At 51.7% G+C, this 19,134-nt stretch overlaps 1 protein-coding gene across 1 annotated transcript; it reads right to left on the bottom strand.

The window, feature by feature from the left end:
* Positions 1 to 6,498: 6,498 nt before the first annotated feature.
* On the bottom strand, positions 6,499 to 13,191 carry LOC122911765 (cytoplasmic tRNA 2-thiolation protein 1). The gene is made up of 3 exons (XM_044256769.1): positions 13,118 to 13,191; positions 9,449 to 9,998; positions 6,499 to 7,817 (listed from the first exon to the last, which is right to left on the bottom strand). Exons 2-3 carry the CDS (start codon positions 9,954 to 9,956, stop codon positions 7,252 to 7,254), a joined length of 1,074 nt encoding a protein of 357 aa, XP_044112704.1. The 5' UTR covers positions 9,957 to 9,998; positions 13,118 to 13,191; the 3' UTR covers positions 6,499 to 7,251.
* Between the last annotated feature and the right edge of the window lie 5,943 nt (positions 13,192 to 19,134).

Raw genomic sequence — 19,134 nt, 5'->3', positions numbered from 1 at the left:
GCCTTCCCTGCTCTCTCTCTCTCAAATAAATACACTTTTGAAAGAAATACAAAAAATTTAAAAATTTGATTTTCTTTTTTATTGTGGTAAAATATACAGAACATAAAATTCACCACTTAAATAATTTCTAAGTGGACAGTTCAGTGGCCTGAGGCCGCCATCCATCTCTGAAATCTTCTGTCTTCCCCAGCCAGAGCTCTGTCCCTGTTCAGCACTTCCTCCCCATCCCCTCACCCAGCCCTGCCCTCCACCCCCCCACCTCCATCTGCTTTCCACCTCCATGGATGTGACCACTGGCATTCCCTCATTGAAGTGGAATCACTTTGTGACTGGTTTATTTCCCTGAGCACAACGTCTTCAAAGTTCATGTTGTAGCGTGTGTTAGAATTTCCTTCCTTTCTACGATGGAATCATCTTTCATTGAACATTTTGTTTTACCAAGAATGCTCTCGTGGGGGTTCACGTCTTTCCTTCTTCCTCCCTCCCTGTCTCCCTCTCCCTCCTGCCTTCCTTCACTCTCCTTCCTTCCATTCAACAACACAGAGTATCTACTGTGAGGAGTCACAGTTCCGAGCCCTGAGGATATAACCATGAACCAGACAGAAATCCCTGCCCTGCTGAAGCTTACATCCTGGAAGTGGGGGCAACCAAGAGAAAGTTAAATAAGTACGACACATAATATTTCAATTTATCAGTGCTATGAAAAATAGTAAGAAAGTAGGGAGAGGAGTAGGGTCAAGGAAGGCCCAACTGAGATGACCTTCGGGCAAAGATGAAAAGGTAGTTGGGGATCTCCAGGGGAAGACTATTCCAGACAGAAGGAGCAACAGTGCAAAGGTCCTGAGGTGTGTCTGGGGACCAGTGAGGAGGCCAGCATGGCTGGCGCAGAGTGAGTCATGGAAATTGTGGACCCTATGGGATAGGTGCTATCTTGTCCCCATTTTATAGATGGAGAAACTGAGGCTGAGGGGAGGTGGCTGGTCCAGGGTCAGCCAGCTGGTCAGTGTAAGAGGAAGTATGCAAACTCCAGGACTATAGGAATCTCCAATCCACTACCAGAATTTTCTATTGTCTTCCAAGGTGATTTGAGGGTCAATTCCATTTATACACAGATTTGGGTGTCCAACATGGTTTTAGCACATTTTTCATAAATTAACTCACCAAACCCTTCCCATGGTTTCGTGAGAAGGACGCTCTTATTATCATCAATGTACAGATGAGGAAGAGAAGTTGCCCGCCCAAGTTTACACAACGCTGAGTGGTGGCCCCGTGATTCTATGATTTGAACCCAGGCGGAGAGCTCTTAAAAACCACAGGGAATGAGATGCCCAAGAACAAAGGGGCAGATGGTGCAACTGCCAGAGTGGTGGGATTAGCTCCAGACAGGAGGAAAGACGCCTCTTCCATTGTTCCAGGAAGGAAGGAGGAAAGGGCGGGTGAGGTTTCAGGTGGGGTGTGGGTCCTGTGGCAGGAAGAGGAGGGAGGGCCCTTGGGTTGGCTTCTGTTTCCTCTGGGAAGATTGATGCCAGCTCACCTCAAGGGGCATCTGGGCGGGTGGGGTTGGGGTGGTGAGGGCGGCGGAGAAGGTGCCCAGGTGAAGCTGGCGGTCAAGCATTTAAAGGGGCATCATTTGAGCAGTTGGACGATTTTGTTTTGTTTTTCTCCAGCAAAAAGGCACGTGTAGGACTGAGTGATGGTGGGAGGGATGCTAAGACAAGGGAGTTGAGGACTCTAGGTTGGGGAAAGGGTGGACTGTGGGGTGTAGGAAGTGCAGACAGAGGGGCTTGGCAGAGGCTGCATGAGGGGGTCAGGGTGCCTTTGAGCCAGAAGAACAGGTACAGCAGAGCCACCCACAGCTCTGGGAGCACGGGAGGCTGTGGTCAGGGAGTGGGATGTGGGTTTTGTGGCTTCAGAGGTGGAGCCTTTGTGGATGGAGATAGGGGCCAGGGTGCTGCCCTGGGAATGGGTGACAGGGGAAGTTGTCCCAGACCACATTTAGGCCGGGGGGGGGGCGGTGGTTGCTGCAAAACCAGGGGGTTCTCTCTCTTCAACACTCCTGACCTTGTTGTCAGGGAATGCCCGTCTCCATCTTCACTAAAAATAAACATCAGGCAGGTTGCCAAAGACCGTGTAAACATCATCATGTTTAATCCCCACAGCAGCTTTATGAGGCTTAGATACTCTTACTAGCACCGTGTTACAGGGGAGGAAGTGGGATCTCAGACAAAAGTCACTCGTGCAAGTGGCATAGCCAGGCTTGGGACCTGGCTCATCCAACTGTTAAACACCATGCTGCTCTGCCTTCAGATCTGGTTGTGTGCCATTGAGGGCAGGAAGTCCTCTGCTGGATCCCCAGCCTCTGGGACAGCCCAGCATGCAATGAATGCTTGTGGAATGAGCACACAGACCCTCACCTCCGCCTTGTTGGGCTCCTGACCAGCTCTTGATTGGCAATTTTTCTAGTACCTCCATGTGCCACATCCACATGCCACCTCCCTGTGCCACATCTCTCTTCATCCCCCCATTGACCTTGTGTAGTGCACACATAATCGCTCCCATTCTATAGATGGAGAAAACCCAGAGAAATGAGGTTAGTTGCCCAACTTTGCATGGTGAGCAAGGGGCGCAGCTGGGATTCAAACCTCAGCCAGTCTGACTCGATGCCCCTCTGCTGCTGATCTCACATGTCTCTTTGATTACCCAAACTTTCTGGGTAATCTCTCAGATGTCTCTGACTCAGCACCTGTATCTGCTACGTGCCAGGCAGCCTCTGTATGCACACCTGGGCACCCTTGATGCCAGGTCAACAGGCAGCAAACATTTCTGCCCCACCTCCCTCCATCTTTATTATCTCCCACTTATTTAAAAAGTGGGAGAAGATGGGTCCACCCCCACCATCCCCCTGGTCTTCCCCTTGTTGGTAAATGACACTATCCTTCTCCCTGTTGCTCAGGTCAAAAGCCGGGAGTGGTCCTGGATCCCTCCCTCACTCCCACCTCCCACTTTGGCAATTCCTGTCACCTTAGCGCCAAAATAGTCGTGGAATCCACCCACTTCCCTCCTGTCTTACCAAGCCACATTTATCTCTCACCCGGACAAGGACAGCAGCCTAACTAGTCTCACTGCTTCCACATTTGACCCCTGTTCCCACCTTCCCCCACCCCTGCCAAGTCCAAGTCCAAGCAGCCAACATGTTCCTAAAGTATAAAACAGTATCATGTTACAACCCGCTTAAAACCCATCTATGATTCCCTACTGCAAATGGACTAAAATCCAAATGCCTCCAAGGCATTCTGTCTGGCCTGTCCATCCCTCCAAGCTCATCACTCCATCACGCACCATGTCTCAGCTCCCTTGGATGTCCTTGATTTTCTCCACATGGTATTCGTTTTCCCAATATAGGGTCTTTTGTCTTTGCTGTTTCCTTTGCCTGAGACACCCTTCCTGCCACTGTGCCTATGATCACCTTGTCTGGAACAGACATTACCCTCTAGTTTCTACCTCAGCCCCTTCTTGGTTTCTTTGTATGCTTTATTTCAATCTACAATTGCTTTATGTGTTTGCTTCCTTGTTTATTGTCTTTTTTGTTTTCTCTCTCTATGGCATTTATTACCATCAGATGTCCCTCACATCTTATTTACTTGCTTTCTTTTGGATTCTGTCTTTCATAACATGAGTGTAATCTCTGACAGGGCAGGGGGTTTTGGCTTCCTTATCTGATCTGTGCCCTGGCACAAAGCAGGTACACAGTAAACATTTGTGGAATGAAGTAACATCTCTCTCACTTGAAACTGAGGCTTCATGAGGGCTGGAACCTTGTCTTGCAGGTTCACTGCTGAATCCCCTGAGACGAGTCTGCTACCTGACATGCAGTGAGGTGCTCTATAAACAGGCCCAAGGAGTGAGATTATCTCAAAGCCTCCTCTTCTCCAAGATCTCTGCTTCTACCAAAAAATCCACTTGCCTCCAGAATTCCCGACTCCCTCCAGATATCTGCTTCCTTCCAGAATCTCTGTACCCAATGCTTCTACCTCTTCAGACCTGACACTAGACTCCAATTACCCAGGCTTGGGAGAGCACACACAGGGGGAAAATGGGAAAGCCCATCTTTCTGAGACTGGGCTTTGAATCCCTAAGGGAAAGAAAGCTTCCAACTCCGGGGGATGAGGTTTCCACATCATCAGCCTTGATCCTTTCACCAGATCCACAGCGATATGCAACAAGACTGAAGGATCCCTTGTGTTTATGTGGGGGCTGCAGTTTGCAAGGCCGAAGACCACAGCAAAAGTCCCACTCCATGATGATGACTAGGGCTCCCGTCTCAGCAACATCCCTACTCCACCCTCCGTGCTTACTATGGCTTTCTCCCTCAGCAAAAGACTGTCCCGTGTTTACTATGGCCATCTGCCTGAGTGGCAAACATTTTTATTTCTGTTCAGTCTGTTTAGGACGGACTTCTCTTGTACTGGGGTTCATGTGGGAGCTCTTACACTTACAAAACACAGCCTAGAGTTTAGTAGGATTCCCAGCCCTTGGTGAGTGCTTCCTAAATAGCCCTCATATCCATTCCCACCATCCCACTCCCTTGTGGATCCCTTCCTCTGTATCTGTTTTCTCAGCCTTGTCTCCCTCCCATTGCTTTCTGGTGCTCTTCTTCTTCTTCTTTTTTTTTTTCCCTTAAGATTTTATTTATTTGAGAGAGTAAGAAAGAGAAAGAGCAGAGGGATGAGCAGACTCCCTGCTGAGCAGGGAGCCCAGTGTGGGGCTCCATCCCAGGACTCGGGGATCATGACCTCAGTTGATCCCGAGACTCTGGGATCATGACTTGAGTCAAAGGCAGACACTTAACCCACTGAGCCATCCAGGTGCCCCACCTTGTGCTCATTCTTACTCATGTTCTGGGGCCCAGTTGAAACACTATGTCCTTCAGAAGGCATTCTATGACGCCCCATGCTGAGCCGGGCACCCCACCTATGGGCTCCCCTGTGTCCTTGCTAACTCCCTAGTGTGGCATGTATCCCTCTGTGTCCATGCCTGCCTTCCCCACCAGATGGGGAGCCCACTGAGGGCAGGGACTGGGGCTGACTCAGCTGTTTCCCCACTGCTCCACGCAGGGCCTGGCCTCTGGGAGGCACCTGCAAAATGTTTGCTGTGTGAATAAAGGGATGATCATTATCACTCCTCTGCTCAAAACTCTATGGCTTCTGTCTCAAAACCGAAGCTGAGCCTAAACCATCTGGTCCCTTTTAGCTCTCTCCTCCATCCCCCCCTCCACCACTCTCCTGTTCCTCAGCGAGCAAGGCTCTTCCCACAAATCTGCAGAGCTCGCTGCCTCACCTTGAATAGGTCTTTGCTCAGTTATCACCTTCTCCTCAAGGCCTTCCTATCCAGCCCACAGCTTTGTGCCTCTCAGCCTATCGATAACCGATGCTGTGTCTGGACCAGCCCTTGCGGTTCTCAGGTTTGCAAGATGCCCTCAACAATAACCATCAGGAAACTTGGGGAAAAAAAAAAAAAAAGAGTTTTTTCTTTTTTTTTTTTTAAACTGGAGGCCATACAGCGACGTCACAATGGAGGGTGGGTGCACGAATCTCTGGGGTTCTGCTTTTATTGGAGTCTGGGGGGTTACCAAGGGTTTCACAGGCTTACTCTTCATGAATTTAAAACATGAGTGGGGAATTTAAAGCGTGGGAAGAGTAAAAACAAGCTGCAGGGTGATTTTGATTTATAGGAATCAACTAAGATCTCTGAAACAAAGAAGCCTGGGGGACGGGGAAGGCGGCCTGGCTCTTTATCTAGTCGTGTGGCTGGCAGTCTGTTTGCTGAGATAGCCATCTTTGAAGTGGATGCCTTGGCAAGCAAAGCCTATGTCAAGCACTTGCATTACAAAAAAGAGAAAACCCAACCGTCAGGGTTTACACTACACCTACTTAAGGGTTGGCCTGTTTCCATCCCCTGATTTATTACCAGCTGACATACTGTGTATTCAACTTATTTTTCTCCTCGCTTTTTTGGCCTCTCCCATTTGGGCAGGTGATTGTTCACTGCGGTCACGGCTAAAGTGCTCAATAAATATTTCCGGAGTGAAGAAATGCATGAACGCATAGGTCTTGAGGTCAAGGAAGGTTTCCAGTAGGGCCTTAATATTTCTGCTAGATCGTACCTCTCGCCCTTGGCCCCTGGTTCAGACCAGGGAGACCAGGGAGTCAGTTGCGGCAGAGAGCAGAGCTCCCACCTGGACAGCGGAGAGAGACCTTTGCCAACAATGGCCACCTGATGTACAGGTGTGGGTACAGTGACCTCTTGTGGCCAAAGCCTAGGATAGCATCTTCCCAGTTCCTATGTGGGGCCCTCAGGTCTCAAGTGAGGTCTGAACAGTGGTTGAATCTGAATGGAGACAGGCTTAAGTGTAACACACACACTGTATTTCAAAGGCTTAGTACAAAAAAAATACTGTAAAATATCACAGTTTTAAAATAACAAGATAAAACTGTAATATCTGGGATATTTAGGTCAAATATGTTTATTTGGGTCAAGTAAAATATATTATTAAAAGCTCACCTGTTCCCCTGCCCTTTAAAAAATATGGCTCTTAGAAAACTTAAAGTTACACATTTGACTCACATTATATTTCTGTAGCGTAGTGCTGAACCACAGGCAAAATCTAAACACCCACCGACCACCTGGTGTGGAGGGACAAACTCCAGCGCGGCGACCTCAGGCCAGTCACCCAGCCCCAGGCTGCAGTCCACGAGACTGTGGTGCGGATGAAATCAGATGGGGCAGCGCCCGCAGTGTGTAGAGCGCTCAGAGAAGCATCCTGATTTCCGGGCATGAGAGAGCCCATGGATTGAAGCGGTTTTGCTTATCCAGATACCGGCAAATATGTCACATAGTAGGTTCTGAAGAAGGGTTAGGACTCTCCTGAGCATGCCCAGAACCGGGCAGAGGACTAGGCAAGCAATTCCCCTACTCCTATTGGCTCCGGAAAGGAAAGTTGTTGAATTCTCTCCTGGTCTCCAGCCTCTCCTCCCTCAGACCCTAGAGTTCTTGCCTTAGTTCCACCTTCTCCAGCCCCCGAACGCTCCTCCCTCAGACCTCGAAGTCCTGGCCCCCAGACCCCCAGGCCCTCCTCCCTCAGACCCAGGAGTCCAGGCCCCCAAATCCTCCTCCCTCAGACCCAGGAGTCCAGCCCCTAGCCTCTCCTCCCTTCTGCGGGGTCACCGGTGGCAGGGCCCAGGCGGAGAGGGTTTATTCGCAGCGCTCCTTACAGGCTGCCCCGCACTCCCCGGCGGCGGGGCCTGGCGCAGACCCGGGGTCGCTGGGCGGCGGGGGCGGCGGCCCCTCCTCGTCGCGCCCCCCGCGGCCCTTGCCGATGGCCAGGCGGGGCTGGCCGCGCTGCAGGCCGTCCAGGAGGGCGCAGGCCTGGCAGAGCGAGCGGCTGGCCAGCGCCCCGCAGCGGGAGCAGGCGCCAGGCGGCGGGGGCCGCGCGGCCGGGGCCAGGGCCAGGCGCTCGGCCGAGTGCACCAGGTCCAGCGCCGCGGACGGCCGTGCTGCCTCCAGGAGCTTCAGCAGGTCGCGCGCGTGGCCGCGGAAGGCCTCGGGAGCGTAGACACACTCCTCGGAGAAGTAGTCAAGGCGGCGGAAGTGCGCGTACAGCACCACCTCCTTCTGCGAGGCCAGCTGCAGGGGGCGGCAGCGCGGCAGGGCGCCCCCCTCGCCGCGCGAGCCCAGGCCCCCGCCCCGGGCCAGCCGCCCCGCGTCGCCCCGCAGGAAGTTCATGAGCACGGTCTCGGCCATGTCGTCGGCGTTGTGGCCTGGGGGAGAGAGGGGAAGCAGGTGAGGCGGAGGCGCCACCGTGGGGCAGCGGTGACCCAGCCAGACGGGGAGGGGCCTGGAGAGCTGCGCAGCATGTGCGACAGGGCCATGGAGACCCCATCCCAAGGACCCACAGAGAGACGGCGATGTGGAAAGTGGCAGAGGGGGTGACCGGGCCATGGAGACCTCACACCCAAGACACTATGCGCCAGCCAGGACCCAGAGAGACGCAGAAGGGGTGTAGGGAGCAGCAGGGAAGGGCCAGGCAGGACCACGGAGGCCCCTGGGCACCATGGGCCAGCCAGGTGGAGGCTGGAGGTGGTCACTGTGAGAAACAAGAGGGGAACACACACGGGCTCCCAGGGGGCAACTTGGGGTGCCATTAGCCACCCACTTATTACCAACCAGGCCCTGTGCTAGTTGCCTTTTCACGAAGGTAGTAAAAGTGCTTTGTGCTACAAATATCATTTCAGTCTCAGAAGTGTGCTTCCCATTGCACAGAAGTCAAAATGACATTAAACAGCAGAGATTCTCAAGTGAGTCTTGAGCCTCTGGGAATGCAGATCACTGCATTTAGAAAGACCAGGAAGGAGGTAAGGGAAGATTTACACAACAATCGCCATAAAAAACACAAGCTAAATATCTACTAATTTGCATCTTGTTATCTTAAATGTGAGTCTGTATAACACAGATAGTAAAACACTGGTCTTCTCAGGGCTTTTCCCATAGGCCATACTAACCCTCCTCAGGGCCTTTGCATAAGCTGTTTCCTCTGCTCAGAACCCAACCCCTCTGTCCACCCTCCACTGCTTACTTGAATGGCCTTCAGGTCTTGCCTCACTCTGGAAATGCTTTCTAACCCCTACTTTTCTCCTTCCACGGGGTGTTCCTGCTATAAACTGGCAAAGTCTGTGCGATTTTCCTTAGTAGAGCTTCGCAGGTTTTAAATATGCGTGTGAGAGAAGAGCAGGCACAGAGACTGTCTTGTGTGACATTTGTGTAAGGTCTACTATTTTCCAGTCTCTGGTCTAAGCGCCTCACACGTAAGTCATCTAATGCCCAACAACCCTGGGACCTGGATATTATTAATAACCCCATTTTACAGAAGAGGTAACTGAGGCTAGGTATTGCTCTGGGCTACCTGGCTTTGTAGCCTATTGTGTACCTGGTACACAATAAATGGTCAAGAATCACGTGTGGAAGTAATGACGGGGAGAGGGTAAGGGTTATCAAAGAGGAGAGGCCGACAGAGAAAAGCAGTTCAAGGACTGGGGTGTTTCAGAATACAGTTGGCTTCTCATGGGCGGTACCACTTCACTGGTCTTCTTTTGTGAAAGAGGACACAAAGAGTGTCATTTTTTAAAAGGCAGGGTACCACAGCCCACGGGAGTACCCCTCCGCCCCTCTAGCTGCCAGTGTGATGGCAGTGACTCAAAAGCTTGCCGTGATTATCCCGGCCCGCGAGCTACGCCCGTGTGCCTTCAGCAAGCACGCATATCTGCTTCTGCTCGTGGACATCCTCCACCTGGGGGCACCCACAGCATCTCCCCACCAGATCTCGGGCCCGTGCGCAGCTCCCTTTAGGTGCCGGCCCTCGCCCCTCCGCTGCAGTGACGCTCCCTGCGCTCACCCGTGACGATGTGCGTGGCTCCCACGAGGCGCGCCCCTTCCTCCAGCGCGCGGCGCCGCAGCACCCCGCAGAAGGTGCAGCAGGCGCGGCTGCGGCCGGTGCCGGCCATGCTGCGGGCCACAGCGTCCATAGTCCAGCCCCCGAAGAGGTCTGCATAGGCCACGACGGTGAGCGGGAGGTCCCAGCGCGCGGCCTGGCGCCGCACGGCAGCTAGCGCCGCGTCCCGGTAGCCGCCGATGCCCTCATCCACCGCCACCAGGCGCAGCGAGACGCCCAGGCGCGGCGCTAGTTCGCGCAGCACGTGCGCCAGCACTGTGGAGTCCTTGCCGCCGGAGGCGCCCACGGCCACCACGGCGCCAGGTGGCAGCAGGCGGCCCGCCAGCACCGTGTGCAGCACCTCGGCCTCGAAGGCGGTGCAGAAGCAGGGCCCGCACAGCGCTTGGCCGGAGCGCGGGCGGCGGAGGGCTGCGCGGGCCGCGTGGCAGGAGAAGCACTGCGGGGCGGGCATCGCGGGGCGGGTTCCGGGTGGGCAGGGAGGAGCTGGCTTCTCCTGGACAGGGAGAGAGGGGAGGCGGGTTACATGTGGATGCTGGCTTGCGGGGTCGTTGCCTCCAGGGAGGCTGCCAGCTAGCTCTCCTGCCCAAATTGATCCAGGGCTAGGTATGTGCGGGTCTGGCTTCAGGAGGGTTCTAATGCACCCCATTTTGCACCAAGTGGAGAAGGAGCCTTAAGAGTTGGTATGGGGACGGCAGTGGTGGTGGTGGTGGGGTTGATGGATAAGGGAAGACAAGCAAGTTACACTCAGAATTAGGTTGTGACCTGTTGGGGCGGATGGGGTCTGCATATTAAGCAGCAGTGTCAGTCTCCAGGGAGGCCATCCCTGTTAGAGCAGGAATCAGAGGGACAGGGTGGAGACCTTTGACCTGGACCCCCAGGGCTTTTTAGAGAGCCTGGAAGAGGTTAGCAACTCTGAGGATACAGGAGGGCTGGGGGACTGCAGCTCTGTTTTGGGGGACAGGGGAGAAATGGGTAAGACCAACTGGATTTCACTTTGGGCAGGGGGGATACTGTCTCCAGGAGTGAGCCCCCATAGCATCCTATGCAGGGCAGGGTGATCACCAACTCCAGGGAGACACAGAGGCAGCATCGATCACATCTCCATGGGCACCAACTGGGGCTGCTTCTGTTTCCTAGGCAGGGTGAATGGGCCTCCAGGATTGGACTCAATTTTGCTCCAGTGTCAGAATCTCCCGCAAGTTTCTGTGCCCCCTTCTGTCCCCCTCCTCCTACCTCGTCCCTCCCCAGCAGAAACTCCGATTCTCCAGCCACACCCTCCTTGGTGCCACACGCCTGGTAAACCCATAAATATCCACCAGGCTCAGTACCCCCTCCCCAAGCCACCATTGCCTTCAGCCTGGCCTGGTACAGGAGCCTCCGAGCAGGTCCCCCCTGCTTCAAGGATTTGCCACAATATGTGACACTTTGTTTACTGTCTGTGACTTCCTGAGGCAGGGCCCATGCCATTCAGATGTCTAATAGGCATCTCAAAACCCAGATTCCTGATTCTTCCTTCCACACTTACTTCTCCTGCAGTAAAGAGCAGCTCCAGCCTTTCACCGGCTCAGGCCAGAAGCCTTGGGGTCCAGGACCCCGGCCTGCTCTTCTTCCACTACTCTTCTCACTCTCCCCGTGGGTGACTCCAAATTGCAATGTCGAGTTACAGCTGTTCCTCCACACGTCCCACCAAGGATGCCCCAGAGACAACATCCTCAGACCCCAAACCCCAAATGCCCACATGGAAAACAAGTAAATCCCGTCTGACTATAGCTTCCGCACAGATCCAGAAGCCAACACTTCTCGTCATCTGTGTGGTGGCCACCCTAGCCTGAGCCACTGTCTCTTCTCACTTTGGGAAAAGCCAGTGGCCTCTGAGGCTCTCTGGGATCTGGCTCTCTTCTTCTCGGACCTCGTCGCCCCCTCCTCGCTCACGCTGGTCTGTATTCTCAAACGCGCCAGGACACAACCTCCCACAAGGTCTTCGCACTGGCTCTTCCCTCTGCTCGGAGTACTTTTCCCTGTCTCTGGGCCAGCAAGTAGCCCTCAGGAGCCATCAGCCGTGCCCATCAGGTGCATCTGTCACAGCTGAGCAACAGCCCCTTGCAATTTTTTCCCCTTTTGACTTTAGACTGGATCCTCCTCTGCTCTCTGCAGAGTCTCCAGACTCTTTTGGAGAGTTCTCTTCACGGTCCTCAGGTCCTGCCCAGCCCAGTCTCCCTGTAGGTGACTCTGACTTCTGATGTCCATCCGTCTGGTCCTCCAAATGCCCCACTGAGGATCCCGGCTAGGCTATCTCTCATATCCCAAGTGCCCACACTGGCCAGACTCCAATACCCCCCACCCCAAGGCAGAAACCTGTTCTTGCCCAGCTGTTGCCCGGCTCCTGACAGCACCATCACCTCCCACCCAGCTCCTCCACAGGACAGAACATCACATCACCTTGGATTCATCCCTCCTCTTGCACCAAATCTACAGTCACCCAGTTCTGGGAGTCTGCCTCATGGCAGGTGTTGAGTCTGTGGAACTTGTCAGAGACTCATAGGCCATGATATGGAATCTGAATTTTATTCACAGAAGGTTTTGAGCAGGAAAGGGATACGATCTGACCTAAGTTTTTGAAGAATGCCATTGACTGCTGTGTGGGGAACATACTTGAGGGGGCGAGAGCAGAGGCAGGGAGGCCAGGGAGGAGGCTATGGTAATAGTCAATGCGAGTCACAGGTGGCCTGGTGGGCATGGTGGCAGTGGGAGTGGGAAGGAAGGGTGGGACTCCAGACCTGTTTTGAAGGTAGAGTCCATAGGACTTGCTCAAGACCTGGATTATGGTGGAGGCTCAGCTGATGAGAAAAGATGAATGGAGACTGATGTGGAGGTTTTGGCCAGAACCCTCAGGAGGATGATGGGGCCATTTTGTCAGGAGGGCCACCAGGAATTCCAACCGGGCAGTATCAGGTTTGAAATGCCCGTTAAGCATCTTCCTGTGGAAGATTTTATGCATCCAGCCTGGGTCAGGCACCCCCTCCAGGCTCAGAGAGCCCCTAGTATGCCTCCATCCCCTCCCGACTGCGACTCCACCAGTCTGTGGCAGACCTGACCCTTTGGGGCACTGAAGGCAGGGATTAGGTCTGCCTCATCCACCACCGTCTCTGTCCCCCCCCCCCCAACCCCCCGCTCACATTGGGCTTGGCACAGTGCCGCGCTCGGTAAATAAATGTAGAATGTGGGATTATAAATGCCCCCAGAAGAAGACACGCGGACCCCAGGGATGCCTCTGGACTGCAGCTTTGTCAGACGGATGATAGTGTGTGGCATCCTTCTACCAGAACAGACGTTCGAGGACACACTAGGGGCCTCCTGGTTGTACCCGATGCTGTGGGGGTGGGCAGGGAGATGGTGGAAACCTCACCTGCGGGAAGGGATGTGTGGATAAGAGACCGGATGGACCACCATGTCCAACATGGGGATCCTGGCCAGAAGGACTCTGGGACGGACACAGGAGTTAGGGAATCACGGGGGCTACTGTCACCACTCCCCGAGCCTCACAACTTCACATGCCATCGCAGTTTAGAGCAGGGGCCCAAGGGCCCATCCGCTACAGGAGGAACAACTTACCTGGACACAACGCGGTACTAGAACGTCCAAAGGGCCCCACACGCGGAAGTCTCTCACGGAAGTGGCTCCGGAGACTACGACTCCCAGAAGGCTTTGGGGGCTGTCTTGCCTACTGCTCCCAGAACCCCATGCGGCAACTCCTAAGTACCTGAGGCTACTGGGCTTGCTGAGCCAACAACTCCCAGCAACTCTTGCGGCCCCTTCTACCGCTTGCTAGCGAGTACCGCCCGGTGTCCTTTATGTGTCTGCGCAGGGCTTGGGACTCCGCAACGCTGCGAGGTTTTTTGGTTTTGGGTTTTTTTGGTTGTTGTTGGTTGTGGGATTTTTGTTTTTGTTTTTTCCTGTAGCAGTGCGCTGTTACTGACACCGGGCAGGGCACTCGCAATGCGAAGCAGCTGTTTGCGGATTACCTGCTTTTGTGGGATTATTATAGGCTCTATTAAAATTTTTAGAAAGATTTATTTGTCAGGGAGAGAGACCACAAGCAGGGGCAGTGGCAGGGAGAGGGAGCGGGAGAGGGAGAGGGAGAAACAGGCTCCCTGTTGAGCAAGGAGTCAGGCTCGAGTGGATCGCAGGATCCCGGGATCATGACTTGAGCCAAAGGCAGATGTTTAAACGAATGAACCACCCAGGCGCCCCTTACTATGGGGTTTATTTATTTAACCAATCATAGGCTTTAAAAGGTATTGTAGAGCATTGATTTCTACCCTCTGAGGTGGCATTGCAGGAGGGAATTGAAGGTGGGAGCTCAGTGGCTGCTCACCAGAGTGAAAGGAGGAGGTAGCGCATGCGCAGAGCAGAGTCCGAGGTTGGCCTGAAGTGGGTCTGTGCTTGCCCTGTGCAAGTGGTAATGGTGCGCATAAGCATGTCGAATGGGGAGAGGGAGCAGTGTGTGTGAGCCGAGGTCTGTGTGCATGCTTAACGTGATAGTGATTTGGTGGTGGTAGTGGTGCATGAGTGTGTCTGGGGCGGGGAGGGTTGTCTCTGGACTTGGTTCCTGGCTTTGGAAAGTGGGTGAGATTGAGATCCACAGAGCAGATTCCCCCCAGTGGATCGGGTAGTACACACTTCTTTTCACGAGGAGGTGGAGCTGAGGGTGGAGAGCAGATAAGAAAGAAATTGGCCAGACCAGGGGACCCAAGAGACTCTGACTTCCGAGACTGAGGGATTCAAAGGCTCAGACCCCAGAAACCCAGTAGTCCCTAGGGCCAGTCATGGAGACTCAGAGTTCTGTTAACGCAGGGGCCTGGAAACCCAGACCCTCTAGACTGTGACTATTGAGAAATTCCACTAAAAAAATATACCCAACAAAAGTGCATATTCATATCAAAGATGTTTGTAGCAGCACTCTTTCTAATATTTCCAGACTGGAAATAACCCAAATACTGTCTAATGTAGGAGGTTCCTGTAGTGTATGGCATATGCACACAATAAAATTCTTTCACCATTGAAAATAAATGAATTGCTGTTGTGTGTGTGGGTGACTCTTACAATAAATGCTAAGCACAAGAAGCCAGACACTGGAAGAGCCCAACCGCATAAAAGTAAAAAACAGAGAAAACTAATCAGTAATGATAGTCATTATAGTGGTTACTTTTCTAGGGTGGGGGCAGTGTCTAGGAATGGGTGTTGGTGGGGCTTCTTTATCTAGGTGGTTGTTCCAAGAATGTCATCATCATATGAAAATTGATCAACCTTATCTTTATAATCTGAATGGTTTTCTCTATGTATGTTTCTCTTCAATGTCTTTTGCTTCAAGAACAACATAAGGGAAGGGGTGTCTGGGTGGATCAGTGGGTTAAAGCCTCTGCCTTTGGCTCAGGTCATAATCTCGGGGTCCTGGGATCGAGCCCCGAATCGGGCTCTTTGCTCAGCAGGGAGCCTGCTTCCCCCTCTCCTTCTGCCTGCCTCTCTGCCTACTTGTGATCTCTGTCTGTCAAATAAATAAATAAAATCCTTACATTAAAAAAAAAAAAAAGAACAACATAAGGGGAGGGGTGCCTGGATGGCTCAGTGGGTTAAGCATGGGACTCTTGGTTTCAGCTCAGGTCATGATCCCATGGGTCCGTGGAATGGAGGCCCACCATGTTGGCCTCTGTGTTCAGCAGAGAGTCTTCTTGAAAGATTCTCGTCCTCTCTCTAAAAATAAATCAATATTTTTTAATAAAAATTTTTATTTTTTGTTATTTTTAGTAACAATGTAAGTGGATATTTCACTCAAATATATGCAAATTAATTTAAAAATTCAGATGAAATATAAAAATTATAAGAAAAATATAATTTACTGAAATGGTCTCAAGAAGAAATGAAAACCCCGAATAGCCATGTATCCATAAAGGAATTGATTCAGTAGGAAACATCTTTTTCCAGGGGGGAGAAATTCACTGGCAGGTTCTGAATGTGCAAGGCAGAAATAATAGCAGTTTTTCATAAATCTTTTCAATAGGAAAGACACATCAGCCAGTATGGCTTTTGGAAGTCTTTTGCTTTCTCCAGGCTTCATTGAGTCCTGCAGAGCAGGAAAGTAGGCTGGTCTCCAAGAAGCTCTCCAACTCTGGCAACTGTGGGTCTGAAGTTGCACTAACGAATACAATTACTATCCTTTTCATGTCCTAGTCTCAGTCCTCTGATGGAGGGGCTAGCCTTTGGGGTCTTGTCTTCCCACCATTCAAGAGTTCCCTATACACTATACAGTTTTAAACTAAAAATATGGTTCCTATATTATACCAGATTTGTTGCCTTTCTCCCCCTAAATTTGTACTTTTAATGGTCTGCATTCCACAAGCATTTATTTATCACCCACTGTGGGCAAAGCCACCCACAGGCAAAGGCCCCTGTGATTGAGGGCCTGCATTTTGTGAAAGGAATTCATATCAACAGCGGGAGTAGATGATCGGTGGCCTCAAACTGTCAGCTCCTCTCCAGCTGCCCCTCCAACCTACCCTCCCCAGGGCAGCCAGAGAGAACATCTGGGAACCCAAATCTCTCTATTTCACTCCCTGACTCTAGCTTTACACCGTTAGTGACTTCGATTTCTCATGAAAGTAATGAGAAAGTAGGAAATATGGCCCATTAGATCTGACTTAGTCTATCTGTCCTCCTTTTAACTGTATTAGGTGAGTTCTCCAGAGAAACAGAACCAAACAGAGATTTACTATGAAGAACTAGCTCAGTTATGGAGGCTGAGAGGTCCCACAATCTGCCACCTGAAAGCTGGGGACTAGGAAAGCCAGGGGTGTGACTCCAGTCTGAGTCCCAAAGCCTGAAAATCAGGGGAGCTGATGCTGTAAATCCCAGTCCAAGGCAGGAGACCAATGTCGCAGCTCACAGGCAGGCAGGATCGGAATGAGTTTGCTCTTCCTCTGCCTTTTGCTCTTTTCAGGCCTTCAATGGATTGGACGATGCCCATTGCCTTGGGAGGGTTATCTATTTTACTGAGTCCACTGATTCAAATGCTAATCTCAAGTGGAAATACTCTCACAGACACACCCAGAGGTAATGTTTAATCTGGGCATCCCATGGCCCAGTAAATATGACACAAAATTAATCACCACACTGGCCTAGGAAACCAATGTTTAGAATATACATGCAGACAGACAGACAGACAGACAGACACACACACAGCTGGGCATTGGTCATTCTGAGAACTGAGATGGTGGGCCACATCCTCTCCTTTGCTCAGGGAAGACAGAGTCCTGCAAATAGGCAAATGGCCCTAATTGTCAGGTCAAAGAGATCCTGGGACAACATCTTAGTAGGCAAGAAATGCTAGAGACACTGTTTTCCTGGATCCTTTGCATGTCACTGTGAACTTCTCTCTGGACCATCTGTGTCCACCTGGGTCACTCATCCATGGATCAGGGCTCAAGGGTCCTTGCCCCCAGAAATTCAGCCAGGTTTCCCCAATATCCTCTTTGCCTCCTAGCAATTGTGCACTGTTATGTCTTGCTGACAAGGTGAGCCATCAGAGCAGCCAGAGGGTGTGAGAGCTGCAGCAAGACCTGCCTCTCCACTAACCTCTGGAGCCTCCTGCCTGCTGCTTCCATTTTCCCCTTCTCTTCTGGCCAGATTTCACCTGGAGGTAACTACCCTCACTCTCTTTTTCATTGCCTGACCACCACCATCATGGGTCACACGCAGGCTCCCAGGAAGGACCTGTCCCAGTTGGCTCTGTCTTGCCACCCTCTGCAGCATCTCTGCCTGGCTGAAGTTGACGTCTGACAACATGAAGGAGGAAGACTACAAACTTGCAGAGAAGGGCCTGACTCCCTTATGAATCAGTGTCATCCTGAGTGATGCCCATGGTTTTGCACAAGTATGCTTTGCCATGGGCAATAAAATCTTGAGAATTCTCAAGTCCATAGGACTTGCTCCTGATCTTCTCAAGGATCTCTACCATTTGATTAGGAAAGCTGTTACTGTTCAAAAGCATCTTGAGAGGAACAGAGAGGGTGAGAATCATCCTTTCAGAATCAGAAATGATTCTGATTGAAAGCTGTATTTACTGGTTGGCTCGATATTATGAGACCAAACAAGTCCTCCCCTCCCAGTTGGAAATCTGAATCATCCACAGCCCTTGGCCTGGTTGCAGAAATTGGACTCTGTACTCAAGCAACAAAATCATTGTCTAACTAGAAAAAAAGAAAAAGAAAAAACCTGGAACCAAACAGGGAAGGGGATTTCTTGGAAATGTCTCCTCAGATCAAATGAAGGCCTCAGATAACCATTTAAGAGCCATCCTTAAAATGCAGTATGTATAAAAACTCATAAGGCCTGTTACCTTTTCCCTATTAGCAATGAGTTGTGCAGGCTACTGTTTTGGTTATCTATTGCTGCATATCAAACCACTCTACAACCTGGTAGCCTGAACTTTCTGTTTCATGGTGCCAGTGCTATAAATCGGCCAGAGCCCACCTGGGCAGTTGCACTCCTAGCTTTCTTTTAGCTCTTTAGGCAGTCATATTGAGGTTGAGATGATGGCTGGGATTTGGGGCTGGGTGTCTGACCCTCAAGGTTCCTCTATGTAGCCTCTCTCTCTATCAGTGTTCCCAGATTGCTTACACAGATGTCCAGAAATCTGCAAGGCAGGAGTGGAAACTACCAGGCTTTCTTAATGTATGAATCTTGGAGCACCTTGTCCTCCACATTCTGTCGATCAAAGCGGTTGTGGGCTCAACCTTGATTCAAGAAGAAGAGATAATAATAAACTTTATCTCATAATGAAAGGAGCTCCATGTTTGTATAAAGGAGGGGTGGGGTTGTTTGGGGTTGCTCTTGGATGCTAGTTCCTACAACTACTCATCTGTCTTGAGTGCTGGCTGTCTGCTCTAGGGGGATTACCCCTGTCTGTCAGGGATGAAATGGAACCAGGTATGTAAAAGGACAACACAGAACCTTCATTTTCCTTGCACTTGAACCGGTGGAGGAGGACACATAGAAGAAGAGACTCAGGTCTTCCCTACCCTTGACTTTCTCCTCCCAGGAGGACCTGAGCCCTCCCCAGCACATCGGACATGCTAACTGTCTTGACTCCAGACTTAGGATCCCTGTTCTGTGTGATCGGGCCCCTCCACAGAGCTGTGGATATGCCCGACATCAGCACGGCCCTCTGAATCAGCACCACGGACAGGCCCCCCCCCCCCATTCAGAGCACCGCCCCTCCCTCCCCTGGGGAACCGGGTGAGTCCTGTGCTGAGAAAGCCCGCTCTATGAGTGGTGGCCCCACCTCTCTATTGGAGCAGAGGTGATGTTGGTCACAAACAGCACAAACTTGGTAGCTGGAGGATTTCCAGCACAGTGGAAAACTGGAGTGGATTGAGAACACAATACCTGGAAGTCCAGAAATTCTCGGGGTTCTAAGATTATCTGTGGAATTCAAATCCCTTGAGATTGCCTCAAACTTCCTACCATGTCTACTTGTCCCTGAGAACTCACCTTGCAGAATTCAGAAAAACAGGAGTCCCATGCATCCCCAGTCTGTGCCTCTCTCCTCCCAGTCATCTACCCTATGGCACTGG

Source organism: Neovison vison, chromosome 7, assembly GCF_020171115.1.
Source record: "Neovison vison isolate M4711 chromosome 7, ASM_NN_V1, whole genome shotgun sequence".
NCBI classification, from domain to species: domain Eukaryota; kingdom Metazoa; phylum Chordata; class Mammalia; order Carnivora; family Mustelidae; genus Neogale; species Neogale vison.
The sequence above is the reverse complement of the archived record's forward strand: the minus strand, read 5'-3'. Positions and strand labels throughout refer to the sequence as shown.

Coding starts and splice junctions, on each gene's coding strand:
- LOC122911765 (XM_044256769.1), bottom strand. CDS start 9,956: ATGCCCGCCCCGCAGTGCTTCTCCTGCCACGCGGCCCGCGCAGCCCTC. Junction 7,818..9,448: donor AGCCACGCACATCGTCACGG/GTGAGCGCAGGG, acceptor TCTCTCCCCCAG/GCCACAACGCCGACGACATG.